At 61.4% G+C, this 19,723-nt stretch overlaps 1 protein-coding gene across 3 annotated transcripts in view; it reads right to left on the reverse strand.

Moving 5' to 3' along the window:
* ARID3A (AT-rich interaction domain 3A) overlaps positions 1 to 13,133 on the reverse strand; it is a 33,978-nt gene extending 20,845 nt beyond the window's left edge. For 2 of the 3 annotated variants that reach the window (XM_075997994.1, XM_075997993.1), the window contains exons 1-3: positions 12,695 to 12,786; positions 9,006 to 9,628; positions 7,560 to 7,896 (exon numbers count right to left, since the gene is read on the reverse strand). In XM_075997994.1, the coding sequence (XP_075854109.1) occupies positions 7,560 to 7,896; positions 9,006 to 9,379 (711 nt within the window). In that variant the 5' untranslated portion in view covers positions 9,380 to 9,628; positions 12,695 to 12,786. Of the gene's footprint in view, positions 1 to 7,559; positions 7,897 to 9,005; positions 9,629 to 12,694; positions 12,787 to 12,850 lie in introns of those variants that run through there. The other variant, XM_012745816.3, reaches the window with a different exon arrangement.
* Between the last annotated feature and the right edge of the window lie 6,590 nt (positions 13,134 to 19,723).

Raw genomic sequence — 19,723 nt, forward strand, 5'->3', positions numbered from 1 at the left:
TCTTGTGGCTGCTGGGACAAAACTCCACAAACAGGGTGGCCTCCAACAAGAGATTTCTTTTCTCACATTCTGGAGGCCGGAAGTCTAAAATCAAGGGGTCAGGCCGGGCATGGTGGCTCATGCCTGCAGTCCTAGCACTTTGGGAGGCTGAGGCAGGAGGATTACTTGAGCCCAGGCATTGGAGGCTGCAGTGAGCTGTGATGACGCCACTGCACTCCAGCCTGGGCGACAAAGCCAGACCCTGTCTTTAAAAAAAAAAAATCAAGGTGTCGCCTGGGCCATGACCCCTCTGGAGGCTCCAAGGGAGGGTCTTGCCTGTCTCTCCCAAGTGGTGGGGGCTCCAGACGACCTTGGCTTGTGGCCACATCACTCCAGCCTCTGCCTGTGTCTGCGCATGGCTGTCTCCTGCGAGCACCTGCGTCCAATCTCCCTCCTCTTATAAGGACACCTGTCACTGGACTGGGGCCCACGCTGCCCCAACACGACCTCACCTTAACCAAGGACAGCTGCAAGGAACCTTTTGGCAAAGGTTTGGAGGTTCCAGGTGGACGTGAGTTTGGGGGACACTGTTGGCCCAGGACAGGTTGTCCTGGCTGAGGGTTTTTATCTGCCTTCCTGTCCATGGTCTGTGCGAACGTGGGGACGTGCCGGGCCCCAGGGAGCCCGCCACAGGGGCTGCCCGCACGTGCTCTCTGCCCGCCCCTCGGCCACAGAACCCAGCCGGCCTGACCGAGGGCAAGGCCGCGTCGCCACGCCGGGCCTTCAATGGCCAGATTAGTTACCGTTTAACCCCGTGACCCCCGATTGTCTTCTGGCCATGCGCGGCCAGCAGAGCGGAGAAGAGGCGGCCCGCCCCCCGCCCCGCGTGCCCACCCAGCAGGCCGGCACCCCAGCCGCTCCCCGCGCCACAGAGAGCCTGGCCGCACGGGGGAAGCCATGTCGCCGGCAATGGGGTCGCTGCGCTGCTGCAGGGGGCCAGGGGACAGCCCCCCAAGTCAAGCGTCCCCTGGGTCGGGCCCTGAAAGGGCTACCATGGGCCAGCTGCTGGGGCCTGTCATTCTGCCCTGGTCGGGACCAAGAGCCACAGGATTTAGGGGCTTGAAGGGTTCTGGACACTGGCCCTTTGTGTTTGGAAGGGAAACCGAGGCACACAGTGGGCAGAGCCCTGCTGGCAGCACCCCCAGCGGCCCTGTCCAGACCTGCGTGGTCACCGGGCTGTGTCAGCAAAGCCGCTGCAGATCTGTGCCCCCGGCCGACTCGGGCCGCTGATCACGACGGCACCACCCTCCGGGCGCCGCTGGGGCTAATGGTTAACTGGGCCCCGGGACCCCGCGCTCACGGGCGGGTGGGCACGAGGCTCCCAGGCACCCGGGCACACGTGTGCACACACGGGAGCCCGGCACACGGCTCCGGGATGCACGCCCACACGCTCGCAGCACTCCAGACACAACAGCCGCGCGACACTCTCACCCTCCCCGACACGGCACGCAGGACACCGGGTGGACACACTGCATACACGGTCTCAAGCCACACACGCGTGTGTCCAGACACCAGGACACACTCGCCCACACGTCCACGCAGAGCAGGGATGCAGAAATTTGCCACGTCACGTGGTGCGCACAAAGACCTCTAGGAACACACCACACGCCGGGCTGGGACACACTAGCAGACACGTGAGATGACAGACACGGACAAAAGATGCCCCAGACGGGTCCTCGGGACCCCAGAACACGCACACAGGTCACACGCACAGCCACACGCAGACCCACGGAAACCAGCAGGCGCCTGGTGCGCAGAGGCGCGAAGGGTCCGGGAAAGCCCCAGCTCACGCGGGTGCAGCCAGGCGGGAGCCCCTCGAGCCCACCCCCACGCCCACACGCCCTTGTCACGCCACGTCACCCGCACCCCCTCCCCGCCGGGCACCGAGTCGGGCAGACGCTCTGCCCGCCGGGCACCGCTCCCCGGAGCGCCGCGTGTGTTATTAGAAAGCGTGGGGCGGGGCCGGCGCTTGGCAGCCGCCACCAGGGTGGGGAGCGGGCAGCGGACGTGGGGCCAGGCCACGGCGGCGGTGACCCCGAGGCGGTGACCTGGCGGCTGGGTGGTGGCGCGGGAGCCAGATAAGGCTCTTCCGGCTGAGTCAGCGAGGCTCTCGGGGCTGGCACGGGCCAGGGCACGGTGCCAGGGGCTGGCGGGCGGGCGGGCACCTCCCCGCACCCGCCGGGGCCCACTGGCTCCGCGCCAGCAGCCGCAGCGGCTTTGATGAGGCAGGCGCTGCCCTGGCGGGGGCGCTGGGCGCCTGGGGGCTTCCCAGCACCCCCCCACGTGTGGTCGGGTCGCCAGGCCCCAGGAAGGCGCTGGCACCGGAGCTGTCCCCGAGACCTGGCTGGCTCCAGCCCTCTCGACAGTCACGCTCCGCCTCGAATACACCAGACTCCGCCACACACAGAACCTGGCACCTGACCTCGGGCCTCCGCTGTGCCCTCTGTCCAGAGCACCCTCCTACCTTGTCCTCCCTTGGCCCCGGAGGCCCGGCTGTGTCGCTGCCTCCTTTACTCCTGCCTGGACCAGACTCCTCCAAGCCATCCCCAACACAGCTTCCAGCCTCTCTCTTCCTCCCCACCCTCCACCCTGCCAAAGCTTCTCTGAGCCCAACTTTGCTTTGCCCTAATGTCCTCCTCTCCCACATTATGCTCCAGCCACACTGTTCCAAGAACCAGGTTCTGCCTTTGGCTATCTGACAAACTCTTACACATCCTGCAAAGCCCTGGCTCCAATGCCCCTTCCTCTGTGCAGCCTTTCTCTCAATCCCCTTTAGCCCAGCCCTAACCCCTCACGGTTGGGAGTACCTGTGCCCAGTACTGGTTCCCACCGACCTAGGGGTCTCCCAGGCAGGATGAGGAAAACGTCTGCCACCCTCTCCTTGCAATTCCAGGTCCCCACACCTGCCCCACCAGGCCCAGAGATGCTCGCTGTGGTATAGTTCACGACAGGGAAACAAAAACTCGGCATGCTGGTGTCTAGCCAGACGAGGCAAAACCCTACAACAGCTAGAGAAGCAGGCGGCTCGGGACACCCCAGCAACGCTCTGAACCAACCCCAGAAAAACAGCACGTCAAACTCAGCATCGGGTGGAACCTTCTCACCCCGCCACGAAGGTCACATCTTAGACACCCCAGGGGCCACGTTCCTGGGTGTCCGTGGGTAGGGACAGGCCTGGAGAACCCCTGGGGTCAGGGCGCAGCTGGAAGGTCACAGCAAGCGTTCCCTTTTCCCTCTCTACAACAATGTTGTCAAATGCTACTTCTGGAAACAATAGTGGATTTTCAAAACCTACCAATGTACATTTCCCATAATTAAAGAAATCTAAATGAAGTCCAGGCGAGGTGGCTCATGCCTGCAGTCCCAGCTACTCGGGAGGCTGAGGAAGGAGGATCACTTGAGCCCGGGAGTTGGAGGCTGCAGTGAGCTGTGACCGTACCACCGCACCCCAACCTGGGCTTCCCCAAGCCCCGCAGCCACGGGCTCCCTGGGCCATCCCTCCGAGGCACATCTTGGGGTCGCACCCCAGCTCTGACACCTCCCCCACGTGACCGTGGGCAAGCGGCTTGATCTCTCCTGTCTCGGTTTCCCCTTCTGCACAACGGGGACAAGAGCAGCTCCCTCTTTGTAGGACCAAGTGAGGAGACTGGGGACAACGCGCACAAAACACTCAGCCTGCTTCCTGCGCATCAGCGACCGTGTTTAAAACCCGGCTGGCGCTGTCGCTTCCGCGATTCTGAGCTTGTCAGGGGGCTCAGCGGTGAGCAGACTTGACCCTGGGATGCAGGGAAAATCCCAACATTTAATGCAAGTGAAGCCACGGCGAGAAGCCCCACCACCCCCGTCAGGAAAGCGAGAATCAAAAAGTCCACGGCAAGAAGTATCGGTGAGGACACGGAGGGCCCGGGACGCTCCCACAGGGCAGGCGGGAATGCGCCAAGGGGCGGCCACACAGGACAGTGCAGCGGCCCCTCTACCGGGCAGACACGGAGTCCCCATGTGACCCAGCAATTCCACTCCCACACACGCACCCGAACACAACGAAAACATACGCCCACATAAAAACTTGTACGGCATCGCAAAGCCAAAAGGCAGAAACGGCCTAAGTGTCCGTCAACGGATAAGCAGATAAACTCATCATGGTCCGTCCACACGTGGAGCGTCACTCGGCCATGAAAAGGGACGAGGCTCTGACACAGGCGACGGCATGGTGAACCCTGAGGACGTCGTGCTCAGTGAGAGACGCCAGACACGGAAGGACACACAGTGTGAGACTCCATTTACATGAAACGTCCAGAACAGGCAGAGCCACCGAGATGGGACGTGGATTCGTGGTCGCCAGGGGTTGGGGGTGGGGGTGGGGTGGGATAGGGGAATAACAGCTAAAAGGTACAGAGTTTACTTGTGAGTTAATAAAAAACTGCTCCAAAAATCAACTGTGTTAGGCCGGGCGCGGTGGCTCACGCCTGTAATCCTAGCTCTCTGGGAGGCCAAGGCGGGCGGATTGCTCCAGGTCAGGAGTTCGAAACCAGCCTGAGCAAGAGCGAGACCCCGTCTCTACTATAAATAGAAAGAAATTAATTGGCCAACTAATATATACAAAAAATTAGCCGGGCATGCTGGCACATGCCTGTAGTCCCAGCTACTTGGGAGGCTGAGGCAGGAGGATTGCTTGAGCCCAGGAGTTTGAGGTTGCTGTGAGCTAGGCTGACGCCACGACACTCACTCTAGCCTGGGCAACAAAGCGAGACTCTTTCTCAAAAAAAAAAAAAAGTGCATTTAAAATGTACTCGACACTTAGCCGAGTTGTGGAGACTTAAGGTTCGAATCCCTAAGCGGCTGAAGATCTGTGATTAAGGGTCTGTGGGTTTAAAATCCCAGCACGGCCACGTTCTGGAGCCCAGGCACGGCCGCGTCACAGACAGGACGCCACGTCCAGGCGCAAGGTCCCCGTCGCACCCTGCGATGCCTGGCCGGCCTCCCGCAGCGTGTCCCGGGCTGCCCCGGCTGCGGCAAGGCTCCAGGTCTTAAAGGAAAGCGCGGGTGGCTGCGCGCCTGCCCCTCCCGAGCCCTGCCCGGCCTGGCTGGTGTCCCCAGCCCCGCAGCTGTCGAGGATCTGCAGGCAGGCGGAAGCGGAAGCAAGCCCCAGGCCCTGCCAAGACCAGGGAGGAAGATGCGGACGCCGTGCCAAGTGGGCCGCCAGCCGGCCAGGGCCGCCACGTGCCAGGAAGGAGGTGGGGCAGGCGCCAGAGTCAACACGGGCCCAGCCAGGGGGGGCCCCAACATCTGCTGGGCTGGCTGGGCCCAGGCCACTGTTGACACTGGCTACACAGGTGTCTGGCCAGCTGGGCAGGAAGGCGGCACGGGCAGCTGGACCCGCCGCCAACGCCCCAGGACTGCAGGGCCGCCCCGTCTGCCCGCACGCTCCCTCGCCCCCATCCCCTGGGAGCCCGACCCCATCCCCGAGAGACCCGGCCTGGGGCGCTGCATTGACCCTACACAAGCACCAAGCCCAGCCCAGCCTCAGGGCCTTTGCACAGGCGGCTTCCGTTGCTCCCGCGGGAGTGCCCGGCTCCTCCTTGCCGCACAAGGCTGGGCCCCCTTGTCACATCCTGACCTGCGTCTAGAGCTGAAGCTGGGAGGGGCCCCGCGGTCGCCACCTCACTGTCACTCGTGGCTTGTTCACTGAGCTTGACCCCAAAACGCCAGCCCCTGAGGGTGAGCACCAGAGCAGACTGCCTTCAGGACACTGAGGCCCCCCCCCGCCCCAGCCTCAGTTTCCCCACCTCAGCTTCCTGTTGCAGAAGAGCCCCTGGACGGCCCCGGCTACCACAGCACCTGCGACCCCGACCCCAGTGTCCCCCAGACAGACTGGACAGTGGCTCCCTCGGCTGGCCTTCGTTTCTGGCACGTGGAGGCCCTGCCTGGTCTGGCCTGGCCACCCAAAAACTCCCCCATCAGCGTTGGGCCTTGGGGGCCACCTGGGTGGGGCGTGCGGGCTGGGGTCCTACTGACCTCCAACGGCACCAGGCCGTGACCTCCCTCTGGGCCGAGCCGTGACCCTGCAGGGGTGGAGGTGCCCATTTGGCACCCACCACCCCCAGCCCGAGGCCCGGACCCAGGGCAAATGCCGGGTGAACAAACACGCCTAATTAAATATTCAGGCCCCCCACCCTGAGCTTGGTTTTCTCGCCTGCGAAATGGGGGCAGTGCAGCCCCTTCTGCAGGGGAGGAAAACTGAGGCACAGGCAGGGTGGAACCGACAAGTCGCCCACTGCACTGGGCCAAGCACAGGCTCAGGCCGAGCCCCACACGCAAGGACATGGCGCGACTCCAGAGCCTCCCTCGGGGCCTCACGTGGGGGCCCAGCCACGCTGCCCAGGGGGCACAGCTGCCAAGCTCAGCGCCTCTGCCACGCCGGACCCGGAGCCCCACGGATCGCTGCCCTGGGCCTCATCCACCACCTACAGCGCCGGCCCTCGCCCCCTGCCCGCCCGCCCGCCTCCAATTCCAGCCATTTGCCAGTTTTCGGCCCAAACATGAAGTCTCTTGAGTGCTGCCGGGACTAGAGTGGCCTTTCCCACCGGTCACCCAGGGACGCTTGGAGCAGGGAGCCCCATGGTGGCCTCAGGCCAACCCTGGAGGTCCAGGTTCCAGAGGGGGCCACCCTGGGGCAGGTGTGTGTCCCCCCAAGCCACAGCCCGCCCCCCTGGGGCCACCCTGCCTGGGCTTGAGTCCTGGGCCAGAGGTGAGTTCCCACCAGCCGCCCTGGAGGGAGGCCGGAGGGAGGCCGGGGCAGGCCCAGGGCTGGAATGTGAGCCCACTGGCCGCCTGGCCGCCATCTGGTTTCCATCTGCCCAGCCCAGCCGGGCCCAACTTCAAAGGATCCCCGCCCGGCCACTTCCTCTGGCCCGGCTGCCCTCGGGGAAGAGCCAGGGCGGCCCCTGCTTCCTCCTTGCCCCTCCCGGGGCCCAGGGTCCCCGAGACCCCCTCCTGGCCCCGGCGCCAACCACCCACTCAGAGCCTCTCACGCCCTGGCTCCTGCTGTCCACCCCAGAACCATGCTGGAGCCACCCCAGTGTCCCCTCGCCCGCTGCCCGTGGCCGGCAAACCTCACAGCTCTCTGTAGCCTGGACCCCACCAGACCGAGGGGCCGCACCAAGTCACCAAGGCCCCCGGCTCTCTGCCCGCATCCCTGGCCTCCACCGACAGCACGCGGCAAGCTCAATCCAGCCACCCAGCCCTCACCTGGCTGCCCCCTCCCAAGACCCCTGTCCCTCTCTCCACCATCACCTCTGCTGAACCTCCGGCGTGGGTGCAGGGGAGCCGCCCCCCAAGTCTGCATCCTGGCTGGCGCTCCCCATTCATTCGCACAGCAGAGGTCTGAGGGCACATCCCTCCCACGGCCGGGGCTTCCCCATCCTGGCACCGACCCCATGCCTGGCACTCTGCAGCGCCCAACTGCGGGACCGGCAGCCGCCAGCGCCTGGTCCACGCCGCCCCCACGCCACACTGCCCACCTGCTTGAACTGCTCCTCGTAGGTCCAGTCCCCGTGGTCTGGCGGCTGCAGCTGGGGCGCCGTGTGGGCGGGCCCCCCGGGGTGGGCAGGGCCAGGCCCTGGACGCTCCTGGCCCCCCAGCGCCCTGGGAAGGGCGTCGCTGCGGAAGGCCTGGGGCGGCTGGGCCTTTCGGGGGAACAAGGCAGCAGAGCCCAGGCCGGCAGGGCCCGGGGGCCCCAGCCCCTCCTCATCCTCCTCCTCTTCTTCGTAATCCTCCTCCTCCTCCTCCTCCTCCTCCTCTTCCTCCTCATCCACCAGGTCTTCCTCGAGCTCCTCCTCCTCTTCCCACTTTGGCTTCCTGGGGCGAGCAGAGCGCAGGAGTCAGGGGAGACGGTGCCAATGCCCCCCCACAGCAAGGTCCCCTCCCTGTCCCAGCCTCAGTTTCCCTCTGACGACAGGGAGAACCAGCCCCCACGGGCTCAGGCTGCAGAGGGCCTGTGCGCACAGCTGAGCAGGGCACCGGCCATGCCCATTTTGTCCCCTATTAGCCTAGAACGGCATGAGCTGCCCCTTCATCCTGAACCCCAGGCCCTGCCGGCCTCCCAAACCCCCGGCTCAATCCCACCCCCAACCCTGGCCCCAGCCGCACAGGTGTCCTTGTGGGGCGTGAACATCATGGGCAGGACGGCCCCTGCCTCAGGGCCTTTGCTCAGCTGTTCCCTCCGCCATGGTTGCCACCTTCCCTCACCTCTACCTAAAGCTGGCTTCGAGGCCCCCGCCATGGAATCTGCCATAGCCACGTGTGGCCACATTGCTTTAAATTAACTGAAGCAAAATAAAGTTAAAGACCCAGATCAGGCTGGGCGCGGTGGCTCATGCCTGTAATCCTAGCACTCTGAGAGGCCGAGGCGGGCGGATTGCTCGAGGTCAGGAGTTCGAAACCAGCCTGAGCAAGAGCGAGACCCCATCTCTACTATAAATAGAAATTAATTGGCCAACTAATATATATATATATATATATAAAAGATGAGCCGGGCATGGTGGCGCATGCCTGTAGTCCCAGCTACTTGGGAGGCTGAGGCAGAAGGATTGCTTGAGCTCAGGAGTTTGAGGTTGCTGTGAGCTAGGCTGACATCACGGCACTCACTCTAGCCTGGGCAACAAGTGAGACTCTTGTCTCAAAAAAAAAAAAAAAAAGACCCAGATCAGTGGCCACATTTCAAATGCTTGGCAGCCACGGGTGACCCAAGGCTCCTGGACCAAACAGTATAGAGAACGTTTCCGTCATCACCTGGAAAGTTCTACCACCTGGCACTGCTCCTGACACCAGCCCCAGAGGACAGGGTTTTGTCTCCCCTTCCCGGCTGGGTCCCGGGGCCCAGAAATGCCCGGCATGCACCCATTTCACAGATGAGCAGAGTGAGGCTCAGAGCCCCGGGACACCCCTGCCCCCCACACTCAACTCACAGGTCCTCGTCTGAGCCCAGCTCCTCGAAGTGCCCGTCTCCTGGCCCTTCCCTGCCTTGGCCGGGCCGGGTGGGTGAGCCTGGTGTCCCCTCCCGGGTGGCGTCCTCATCCTCTGAGCCTGGGGGCCCATCCTCAGAGCCACCAGGGCTGGGCGGATGTCCGAGGCCAGCGGCTGCAGCCCTCATGGCGGCCAGCGCAGCCATCTGGGCCCGCTGCATCCGCGCATCAGGCTCTCTGTCCTCATCCGTGGCCGCCCGAGCCCGGGCAGGGGGGCCGGCGGGGGTGTCGAGGGGCGGCTGCTGCCGGGCCTCCAGCTCCTGGCGCGCCCGCTGCTGCCGCTGCAAGAGCGTCTCCATCACAGCCTGCAGCTTCATGGCCCTGCGGGCTGGGCCACCACCACCCCGGCCACTGGGGGTGGGCGGCGGGGGCGGCCCCTGCGGGGAGGGGGCCTGGCCACACTGCAGCGTGGGGGCCGCGGGGGAGCCGGGGCAGTGCAGGGTGGCGGGGGGTGGGGGCGGGGGCCGCCGGGCTCAGGCTGAAGGCTGGTGGGGCATGCCTCCTCCTCACGCCGGGCAGCGGGGGGCAGCGGCTGGTGGCTGGCTCATCCACGTGTTTGCGGAGACCTGGGGGCGGCAAGAGAGACAGACGTCAGAGCTCGCCTGGCCCCTCGGCCCCTCGCTGCCAGCGAAGGCCTCCGGGAAACCCCGCATCCACTCCCGGCAGGATGCAAACCTGGGCACCTCCCTGGAGGCAGAGGCGCCAGCTCTCCCCATCTGCCTCCCTCTGCCGGCCCTGCAGCAGGCCTGGGTAGCACGGTCACCCCGCACTGTACCCCAAAGGCCTCAAGGCCCCCGCCCGTCTGGGCCACAGAGAAACACGCTGTCGCCAACTGTGCCTGCCCGGGGCAGATCCCAGGTTATTGCTTCACAAGCAGGGTAGCGGGGACGGGCATTCCTGGGCTCGGATTGGCCAGCCGGCTCCCGGCCTAGGGTTCTGCGTTCCGGTTCTGAGTTCCAGGTGCTGCCTGAGCCTGTGCTGTAGCAACCAGGCCCGGACATGCTCCCATCTCAGACTAACAGAGAGTAAGCACTTGCTGGATACGGCCCTCCCCCACTCATTCGACTCATACCAACAGCAACACCCAAGCCACAACCTCTCTGGGCCTTGGTTTCCCCATCTGCAAAACAGCTAGGACAGCGGCACCCACCTCACTGCACCCGAGTAGGGGCGCACGGCGGGAAAGGAGGTACTAGGCCAGTCCCCCTTTCATAGATGAGGAAAAGTGAGGCCCAGAGATCCCCAGTCAGGCTGGATGTGAACCCAGGTGTGGGTGACGTCAGAGCCTCCCACGCTGCCCCCACGCGCTCTGCAGGGAGGAGCGGTCTGGAGTTCCCCGTCCTCTGGGATACCAAGTGGGCCAAATGTTTCAGAGTGCAACACGCTCACCCCAGCCGGGGGTCCCTTGACGCCTGCCAGCCCCCGCCAGGGACTTCCAGGACCTCCAGGACCTGGGTCCCACCCCAGCCCAGGTCACACACCCATCTGCACAAGCCGCCAATAAAACAGATGGGGCAGAACCCAGTAGGCCCATGGGTGACAGACACCCCAAGGTACATCCTGGGGACAGTGGGAGTGGCAAGCTCCACCCTCCTCCAAGGCAGAAGGTCCAGAAGGCTGCCCCTAACCTCTAACCTGGAAATGGAACCCCCAAGGCTGAACAACACCTCTTGCCAGACAGGGGAGGAGGGGCCGGTGCAGTCACTAGGTGGGGCAGAGGCTGCACTCCAGCCCTGCTAGCGAGCTGCTGAGACCTGACCCCACCCTGGGGAGTCCTGTCTTGCAGTACAGACCTCACTACCACCCCCAGCCTCCCCAGTGACAAGAGGGTCCCCTGCAGAAGCCACAGGAGGGAGCCCAAGGGCTGCCCTCCTCCCCAGACACCCTTTACCCAGACCCCTTTGTCACCTGTAGGGGAAAGAGGTAGTGGTTAGGGGGCAGGTAGGTGGTCCCTGTGACAAAGGGGGGAAGGGTGCATATCCCCAAATAGCCTCAGTGTCCCCCGTTGGGAAGGGGCAGAGGTCCCTGGGCACAAAGACCTTGGGGACCCTGGTGCTGGGGAATGACCATGGGGCCTGGTCCTCCAGAGGCAGCAAAAGCAGCACCCAGCTCCCCCAGAAGTGCTGAGAGGACATTTCTGGCCCAGTGTCTGGTCTGGTCCATTGCCCCTCCCCCACATTTGACAACTTCAAGACAAGCCCCCCCCACGGAAATGCTCCAAGCAATACCCCCCTTCTTTGGGGGGGCAGAAGGAAGGGGCCAGAGGAAGCCACTCCCCCCCCCACTCACCGCCCTCCCAGGCCTGGCTGGTTTAATGACCCTTCCGGGTCGCCTGGTGGGGGGAGGGGAGCAGGCTTCCAGTAGGGGCCGGCAGAGGGGGCAGGTGGGAACCCCAGAGTCCCCCTAGGCCAGGCCTGGGCTGCTCCCCATCGCAGTCATTAACCCCAAGCTGTACATGCCCACCCCCTCCAGACCCCTCCCCCCAAGAGCCCTTTGTCCTCGGCCCCCCACCCCCATTTTATGACAGCCCCACGGGAGAGGCGTTCCGGGCAGGGACCAGGGGTGCTGGGTGGTCGCTGAGACCTGGCTGGGGTTGGGGGGTGGGAGGGACCCAGGGCCACACCCTCCTCCCCCCACACCGGCTGGGGGGGAGAGGTCACCCGCTCAGGCCGGGCCTTGCAAAACACGGTTATTTAAAGAGTTGTGCAAGGCCGGCCCGCGGGTGGCGAAAGGGGCCCCTCACTCCACGGAGGGACGAGGGGGGAGGGGCGGGGCCGAGCGCTGGGGAGGGGGCTCAGCAAGTGGGGGGGGCGCAGAGGAAGTAACAGAAGAAAAACTCAAGAAGGAAAAGAAACAGGACGACAAAAACCCGGGTCCGGATTTCAAAAGCTTCTTGGAAAGCGGCCGATTTGCATGGGGGGGCACCCCCTCCGGCCCGGGGACGAAAAAGGGAAGAAAATCGCCGAGCCCAGGGTTGCTGCCGACGTTGGGGTTGACAAACGCGCGTTCCCCGCGCTTCCTGCGCCTGCTGCTCTGTCCGGGGGACTCCGGACCTGAGTGGGGGGGCTCTTCCCTGGGACCCCCGCCCCAACAGGGGCCCCTGTTCGCGCCGGGGCCGCCACTTTATAAATAAACCTCCCAGGCCTAGGAGGGTCTCTGGGAGCTGCCCTCCCCTCGGGGCTCCGAATAAACCCCAGATTTCGGGGAGGGAGATGAAATAATGAAATAATAAAGTCTCGGGGTGCAGCCCCCGTCTCGCGCTCCCAGCCGTTTCCTTCCGCTGGGGAGGGTGGGAGCGCGCGCTCGTGACCCCCGATCTTCCGCGCGCCCCTCTGCGACCTGGAGGGGGTGAGGTCCCCCAGCGCGGGGGGCGCAGAGAAGCCCCCCAAACCCCGAACTGCGCCCCGCTAGGGTCGCCTGCCCAGCCCAGGACCCCCTCCAGCGCCTCAGCCCATCTTCGAGGACCCCCTCCGCTTGGCTTCCAGGGCGCAGCGCACCCATCCCGGGCCCGGAAGCAAGTGGCCCCCCAGCCGCACCGCGCGCGCCGGCCCGGGGGACGCACGCCCCGCGCCCGCCGCACGCCCTACCCGGCCCCGCCAGCCTCCCCGACCCGCCGGGCTACGCCGACTCACCGAGTCGCCGGCCGCGGCCGCGTCTACACCCCCCTCCGCCCCGATTGGGACGAGACTCCCCGCGCGCGCCGGCCCCCCGCCCCGCCCCTCCCCCACCGGCGCTCGCCGCCCCGCAGACAAATCACCGGGTGACAAATCGCTCTCGGATGCAAATACCTCGCCGGTGATTCAGCGCCGCGGCCGGGCGCGGGGGCCTCGCGAGGCCCCCTCCCTGCTCCCCGGACGCCCCCTCGGCTCCCGGGCTCGGCCCCGCCTCGGACGACTCGCTGAGGGGCGCTGGAGACGGGGGAGTGCACCGGGATTTTCAGGTCGCGGCCCCTTTAAAGGATAATAAATAATGAAAGGGAAGGGGAACAGCGCCACGGGACGCTCCGCCCCCTGCCTAGGGAGAGTCGCCAATGTGCGCGCCGCGGCGGAGAACGCAGAGGGCGCCCAAACCGCAGGCAGGGCAGGGAGCGCGGGAGGGGAAGAGGATGGGGGAGGAGAAGGGAGCTGAGCCTCCGCCCAGACGGGCCCAGAATGGCTGGGGGGACCCACGTGGAGTTCGGGACCCCCTTGAGTCTTACCTAGCTCCTAGGATGGGCCTACTGGACTCGGAATTTCACCTCTGTCCCTTAGATGGAGCCACGGGGAGGGAGTGACTTCACCTCCCACCCCCAACCTCGGTTTCCAAGTCTGTGAAATGGGATTAAAGACCCGGGAAGACCTACGCTCCGGACCCGGGCAGATCTGGGGCTGGGGCGGGGCCGGAGGGAGGGAGCGGGGCCCGCCTGGGGGCGCGCTAAGGAGGGGTATCAGGGAGGGGTCTCAGGAGGGATCTCAGGGAGGGGCATGGGGAGGAGTCTCGGGAGGTCTGGGGACGTCCCCTACCCCGCACCGTCGCCGCCGCTGGGAACCTGGCAGTCCACCAACTAGGCGGGCCCAGAGGATCACCCTCGCGACAATCACAATTTAATAGTAATTTCCACGTTCGGAGCCGTGGGAGGCCCGACCACGTGCCCGGGGCGTGCGGTCCATGCATGTGTCCAACGCTCGCGGCTCTGAGTAGCAGAGGCCTCCTTGTACTCATTTGGCCGAGCGGGAAACTGAGGCATAGAGCCGGGTGCGGGGGAGCTGGTGGATGGGGGGCGGGTATGGGATCAGCCCGGAGCTCTGCACTCTGGAGGCGACCCCAGGGGGCTCATTGCTGGGGCCCTGGCACCAGCCCTGTGGGAGCGTGGAGGGGCCCGAGGACCACGAGGACCACCACTGACCGCTCGAGGGTCCCTGGTCTTGGGTGTTGGGGGGTCGTTGGCAGCCCCTCCCCCTTATCTAAGGCACACTGCATTGCCGCTTCCTCTAGGCCCTACCCCCACATTGCGCCCCCCCATTGCTGGCCACTCTGCGGGAGGGTCCCAAGTCCAGGCTGGAGGGGTGGGCTCAGGAGAGCTGCCCCCCCAGGGCCAGGTCGCAGGTGTAGTGCAACAGCAGCAGGTGCCTGGGAAACCTCCACCCTCAGGCTGCCCGCAGGTCTCCAAGGCGAGCCTCCTCCCACCAAACATGGAGCACTTGGAGGCCAACAGACAGGAAATGACCCCTTTCCCCACCTGGAAGGCAGGTACCCTGGGCCTCTCTGGTGCCTCAGTTTCTCCCTCTCCAAAATGGGCCAATATTAATTCATGCCTTATCCAGTAGGTTTTAGGATTACACTTCCCCTGTTCAAAGGGAAGGGGGCAGGGAGGGGGCGTAATTACCTCGCAGGGCAGGAAGGGTAGTGCCCAACCCTGTTTCCCAGGAGGAAGCCCTGGTCTGGGGGGCTGGGGCCAGGGAGAGTGAGGGCTGCAGGGCTGCAGCTGCCTCCAGTGAGGGGCTACTATTTTTAGCCCAGGGAGGGAGCTGGGAATTTATACACAGACTTGCTGGCTCCACCACACCCGGGGATGCCCTGATGCCCCAAGGGGGTGGGCAGCAGTGTGAAGGAATCTAGGTCAGTGCAGACCCATCTTTGTTTCTCAAGCTGTGACATGGGTACAGCAAACCCAGTCCTGTAAGGTTTCCTGGCCAGAGCATCCCCTGGGGTCCCTATGGGTTTGGGACACCTTCCCCCGACAAAAAAAGCCCAGCTTAATCTTCACCTAACCCCAGCTGGTCACTCTCCACCCAGAGGTACAGGGTATCCTCTTAAATATTCACACAGGCCCACCCTCACAGCTCTTGGGGTTAGAAAACCCACACTCTGGCCTCCTGAATCACAGCCCCACCTGCCACCCTTTGCGCCCAGGTGCATTTGTTTAACCTTCTCTGCCTGTTCCAAGCTGGGTGCCCGGCTCCAAGGGCACTGGTTCCCCATAAATGTTGATTAGTGAATGAGTCTGTGTGCTCCCTCCCTCACACCCTCATCCCCTAGGATTTTTGGTGTCTGTCTACAAAGAGGCCTCAAAAATAAATTAAAAAAAAAATTTTTTTAAGTGGAGGATTGGGGGAGATCAGGTCATGAACTTGAGTTCCAAACCAGTTTCTGCTTCCAAATCTCTGTGTGAGCTTGGGCAAGCCATCCCAAGAAATTCAAAGTAACATGGGCCCATCTAAGTCTTAACCACTTAAGCAATACCAAAGTGAGGTGATTACATTTCTGCTGGATACAGCTTTGCCTGATCTCCTTTGGTGAAAGGAAAAAGTTGGCAATTGTTAGGCCTTAAAGACAGACACACAGCAGCCATTGGAGACTTTCTGCACGATATAAACCGAACGAACCAAAATACAATCCAACAGGGACACTCATTATTATAGTGGGGAGTAAAAAAAATAATAAAAAGTAAGATGTGATCAAAACTTTTAAAGGTCGGAGGGGGGTGCTGGACCCCAGCAGGAAGCTCAGTCGTCCGTCTGTGGTCCCACCTGACCAGGGGTTGACTTGTCCCTTAGGCACAGGGCCCCCCAAATGTAGAAGAGGCGAAAACACCCAGGATGTAATAACGAATATAAAATAATGGATTCAGCCTCAATTATATTCATCTTTACACCAACGCGGTTATAAAATATTTTAAATAGTTTTTCATAGAAGAGGGTTACCCTGACCCTAACCCTCGAAACCAAAGTGCCCAAGAGCCAGGAAACACATAATATGGCTCTGCTTGTCTCCGTTGACGGCGGGGACACTTCTAAGCTGGGGTCCAGGCTGAGGTCCGAGTGAGCAATTCCCGCCCACCAGGTGCTGGGGACATCTGGGCACCTGGGAAGCGAAGGTGAGAAACCTACGCGGGGTGCGCGCGCCACCTGCCGGGCGCGGGCGGGACTGCAGCCGGCCGGGGTGGGGCCTCCCGGAGGGGCGGGGCCTGTGAGTGAGGTCGTCGCCGGTGGCCGCCAGGTGGCGCCGTCTCCCCTGAAACGGAGTTTCGCGCCCAGACGTGGGGAAACTGAGGCCCGCGGAGCCGCTTTCGTCTCCGTACCTGCCTTGGAACTCTCCAGGGTTGCCAGGTCAAATACAAGACTCGCGGTTAAATTTGAATTTTTCGGATGAACAACGAATAATTTTTTCCCTGTAGTCCTAACCCTAACACTAACACTAATCATACACAGGACATACTGAAAAGCGTTCCCTGTTGTTTATCTGCCAAGAACTGCAAATCCTGTAACTCTGTTCGCTCAGTCTAGCCATCCTTGTGATGCTCTGAGGCGAGGAGAATTCAGTCACCCGGCAGCCCTACCCACAGCTTCTCCAAAGCTCAGCTGGGCATCTCTGTCCCGCCCTCTCCCCAGCAGGATCTGAGGTCTCAGGTCCCATCCCTTCTTCCCTGCCCAGACACCCCCTTATCCCCATGCTGTGGCCCGCGAGGTCCCACCACCCTTCCCAGGTGGGCTGCACTAGTGTAACCCTGGTCCTAGCAGCACCAAAGTCTAGGAGAATAGTCACAGTGACAAAATAAGAAATTGAAAAAGCTTCTGCATCCTCGGACCATGTCCCTCCCTGCTGAGAAGCCTCCCATGGCTCCCATAGTCCTCAGGGAAAAGACCCAGCGCATCCTGGGTGCTTGCAAAGTCCTCACCCCCTCTCATCTCCCCTCCTTACCTGCCTCCAGCCCCACAGGCATCCTCCATCTGCCTCAAATCCACTGGGTGTAGCGTGCCTCAGGGCCTTTGCACGGGCTGTACTCGCCTCTGATGTGCCCTTTCCCCACCTCTGACCTCAGTTCCTATTTCCTGGACTCACCTGCTCCATGGAGCCCTCCTGGAATCCCTTCCCCCACATCACTGCTGTGGCCCCAGCCCCCAACGCAGAGCTTGGCACACCGAGGGGGCTCTGAAAACTGTGTCTAGCTGAATAAACTCCGATGAAACAAACAGCACACCGGGAGGCCACGGTTTTGAAATGACTCCTCTGCCTGGATGTCACTTTCAATCTTTTAACAATCTTTGTTTTTTCAAACTTTTTCAGATAATCGTAGAGTCGTGCAAAATATAATGCGGAGAGATTTGGTGTCTGCCGCACCTGGCTTGCTAGTAACATTTCGCAAAGCTGTACTGGACTATCACAATCAGGGTGCTGCCACTGATGCAACCCACCAGCCTCACTCAGATTTCCCCATTTCACTCGTGCCTGTGTGTGTACTTCTGTCAAATGTTATCACCTGCATAGGGCCCTGCCTCTGCCGCCCCAGGTGGGCTGCATCCCAGAGTGGCTGCCCGCCCGCCCGCCTGTCCACCGTCCCTAAGCCCTGCAACCACTAGTCTGCTCCCCATTTCCACAGTTCTACCATCTCAGAAATGTTATACAGATGTGCTGGGTGTGGTGGTGGCACCAGTCCTAGGGACTGGGGAGGCTGAGGCGGGAGGATCACTTGAGCCCAGGAGTTGGAGGCTGCAGGGAGCTACGATGACAGCACTGCAGTCCAGCCTGGGTGACAGAACTCATAAAAATGTTATATGGGCCAGGCACAGTGGCTCACGCCTGTAATCCTAGCTCTCTGGGAGGCTGAGGCGGGCAGATCGTTCAAGGTCAGGAGTTCGAGACCAGCCTGAGCAAGAGCAAGACCCCATCTCTACTAAAAATAGAAAGAAATTAATTGGCCAACTAAAACTATATAGAAAAACTTAGCTGGGCATGGTGGCACGTGCTTATAGTCCCAGCTACTCAGGAGGCTGAAGCAGGAGGATCACTTGAGGCCAGGAGTCTGAGGTTGCTGTGAGCTAAGCTTATGCCACGGCACTCTAGCCTGGGCAACAGAGTGAGACTCTGTCTCAAAAAAAAAAAAAAAAAAAAAAAAGTTACATGGATAGAGTCATACATTTTGTGGGATTCGCTTTTTTTTTTGGCTCGACATAATTCCTGGAGATCCATCTCAGTTGCTCCTATGGATAGTTTTTTTCCTTTTCACTGTTGACTGGCATTCTATGGTGCACATGGAGGAACCTCAGCTTGTTTAATCAATCACCTGTTGAAGGACATTTGGTTGTTTCAGTTTGGGGCTGTTACAAATAAAGCTGCTATGAAGATTTGCATAAAAGTTTGGGGGTTTTTTGTTGTTTTTGTTTTTTTAGAGATGGGGGCTGGCTCTGCTGCCCAACCTAGAGTGCAGTGTTCAGATCATAGCTCCCTGCTGCCCGGACCTCATGGGCTCCAGTGATGCTCAGGTGCATGCCACCACATCTGCCTTTTTATTTTATTTTTTAAATTTTTTGCTAGAGACAGGGTCTCACTATGTTGCCCAGGTTGATCATGAACTCCTGGGCTCAAGTGATCCTCCCACCTCAGCCACCTGAGTAGCTGAGACTACTAGTGAATAGTTGGCTAATTAAAAAAAAAAAAACATGTTTTTAGAGATGGGGTCTTGCTATTTTGCCCAGGCTGGTCTTGAACTCTTGGCCTCAAATGATTCTCTCACCTTGGCCTCCCAAAGTGCTGGGATTACAGGTGCGAGCCACCATGCCCACTGTATACAATTTTTTTTTGAGACAGGGTCTCACTCTGTCACCCAGGATAGACTGCAGTGCCATCATCATAGCTCACTGCAGCCTCCAACTCCTGGGCTCAGGCGATCCTCCTACCTCAGCCTCACAAGTAGCTGGGACTACAAGTGTGCACCACCATGCCTGGTTAATTTTTCTATTTTTTATAAAGATAGGCTCTCAGTCTTGCTCAGGATGGCCTCGAACTGAACTCCTAACCTCAAGTAATCCTTCCACCTCGGCCTCCTAAAGTGCTAGGATTCCTGGCACGAAAGCTAGGATACTGAGCCTGGCTGTATAGACGTTTTTGTGTTAATATAGGTGTTCATTTCTCTGGAATAATTGTCCAAGAGTCCCTCTTTAACTGTGGTGTTGTTCTTTTAAACTTATTTTCACAGGGAAATCCTCAACTTCCTCTGCACACACCACAACACGTGTGGTTATCCATCCCACAGATATTTATCCAGCGTGCTGGGCTCTGGGGACACAGTGGGGACATGCACCCAGCAGGCACAGCACAAGGTGATCCAACCCACTATGGGGGCAGCACCGGGCAGGCCCAGATGATGTGTCTGACTCAGGCTGGAGGGATCCAGGAGGGCTTCTCGGAGGAGGCGGTAGCTGAGCTGAGCCCTGATGGATCAGTGAGAGTATATACAGCACAGTAGAGAAAACAGCATGTGCAAAGGCCCAGAGGCAGGAGGGATGAGAGCAATTCTCAGAGAATCAAACAGAGTATAATAAGTCTGGGGAGCAGAGGAGAGGAGAGGAAGCGGGCAAAGGGGAGAAACTTACCCTCATCTCCAGCCCAGGCCAGGACACCAGGTCCCAAAGACCAGGACAAGCGAGCTTTAGGCCAATGTCAAAATCACCTTATGGGCCGGGCGCGGTGGCTCACGCCTGTAATCCTAGCACTCTGGGAGGCTGAGGCGGGCGAATTGCTGGAGGTTAGCAGTTCGAAACCAGCCTGAGCAAAAGCGAGACCCCGTCTCTACTAAAAATAGAAAGAAATTAATTGGCCAACTAACATATATAGAAAAAATTAGCCAGGCATGATGGCGCATGCCTGTAGTCCCAGCTACACGGGAGGCTGAGGCAAGAGGA

The sequence above is a fragment of the Microcebus murinus genome, chromosome 27 (assembly GCF_040939455.1).
Source record: "Microcebus murinus isolate Inina chromosome 27, M.murinus_Inina_mat1.0, whole genome shotgun sequence".
Taxonomy (NCBI): Eukaryota; Metazoa; Chordata; class Mammalia; order Primates; family Cheirogaleidae; genus Microcebus; species Microcebus murinus.